Here is a 1,126-nt window from a genome sequence, read left to right on the forward strand (position 1 = left end):
TGTAGGCAGACACAGGAGCTCAAGCAAAATAAAAACGTGTTTATTTATAAACAAAACAAAAAAAAGCAGACGCGGGGGCAAAAAAACCTTACAGCTGAGAGAACACAGGGCAGCACGAGGAGGACCAAGATATACGGATGAATCCAACACAATGTAGCCTTGGTGGTGACCAGAGTCAGTTTAAACAGGACATGGGTTTTGTGTGTGTGTGTGTGTGTGTGTGGGGGGGGGGGGTGGAGTGTCAGCACCTGGATGATTACTAATAGGAAACAGGTGTAAGTGGTAACTGACTGAGGGGAACAATGAGAACTGATAAGGAAACACAGGGAGCTGAGCCACACCACAGTGAGCATCGCTCTGTGTCGTGTTCTGATGCTGACAGCTCTGGTCTTCTCCACAGATATGTTGCTGCTGTGGACCGGCCCCCTGTTCACTCTGCTGTGCCTTCTGTCCTCCGGTCAAATCATCCACCAGCACACGGGTCATGTACACGCTCTTCCACATCATGAGCTGTGCCGTCTCCTGCCTCATGCTGTCCCGCACCGTCTCCGAGCTCGTCAGGGAAAATGTGAGCACACCCACCACCGAACATCAGACAGTGTTTCTGGTTGTCTGTTTTTCTTTGTTGGTCAAATGTATCATGAAATGTTGGATATATTTCCATGAACCTCTCAGAAAGTGCATTTAGAGCTGATCAACCTTCAGAGTCAATCAAATTCAAGATGGTTGCCACAGCTAATCTGTATCAGTAATATAAATAATACCAGTTTAACAAATATTGAACTTAAATTGAGACGTGGTCGTAGTTGAGACTCTTCACAACTCTTCCTCCAAGTGATGACAGACTGTATGAAGTGACCTGAGACTGAAGTTGTTCATTATATTTATTTTATACATTCGATATTCAGATTTATAACAACGATGGCTGTGAGTTCATCTATTCTCCTCCTCTTCTTCTTCTTTCAGCTTTTCCCTCTTCAGGGTCTCCACAGCGAGTCATCCTCCTTCTCACTCCATCCTCTGCATCCTCTGTCCTCACTCTGTCCTCTGCATCCTCTATCCTCACTGTCTCTGTGTCCTTTGTCCTCACTCTGTCCTCTGCATTCTCTGTCCTCACTCTGTCCTC

The 1,126-nt window shown here is 46.1% G+C and overlaps 1 protein-coding gene across 1 annotated transcript in view; it reads left to right on the plus strand.

Moving 5' to 3' along the window:
- Nucleotides 1–1,126, plus strand: part of serinc4 (serine incorporator 4) — a 49,395-nt gene that overhangs the window by 11,388 nt on the left and 36,881 nt on the right. Inside the window, exon 2 of the mRNA XM_037694677.1 lies at nt 401–568. Coding sequence (XP_037550605.1) covers nt 401–568 — 168 coding nt within the window. The remainder of the gene's footprint in view (nt 1–400; nt 569–1,126) is intronic.

Source organism: Nematolebias whitei, chromosome 2, assembly GCF_014905685.2.
Source record: "Nematolebias whitei isolate Nwh7 chromosome 2, NemWhi1, whole genome shotgun sequence".
In the NCBI taxonomy this organism is placed as follows: domain Eukaryota; kingdom Metazoa; phylum Chordata; class Actinopteri; order Cyprinodontiformes; family Rivulidae; genus Nematolebias; species Nematolebias whitei.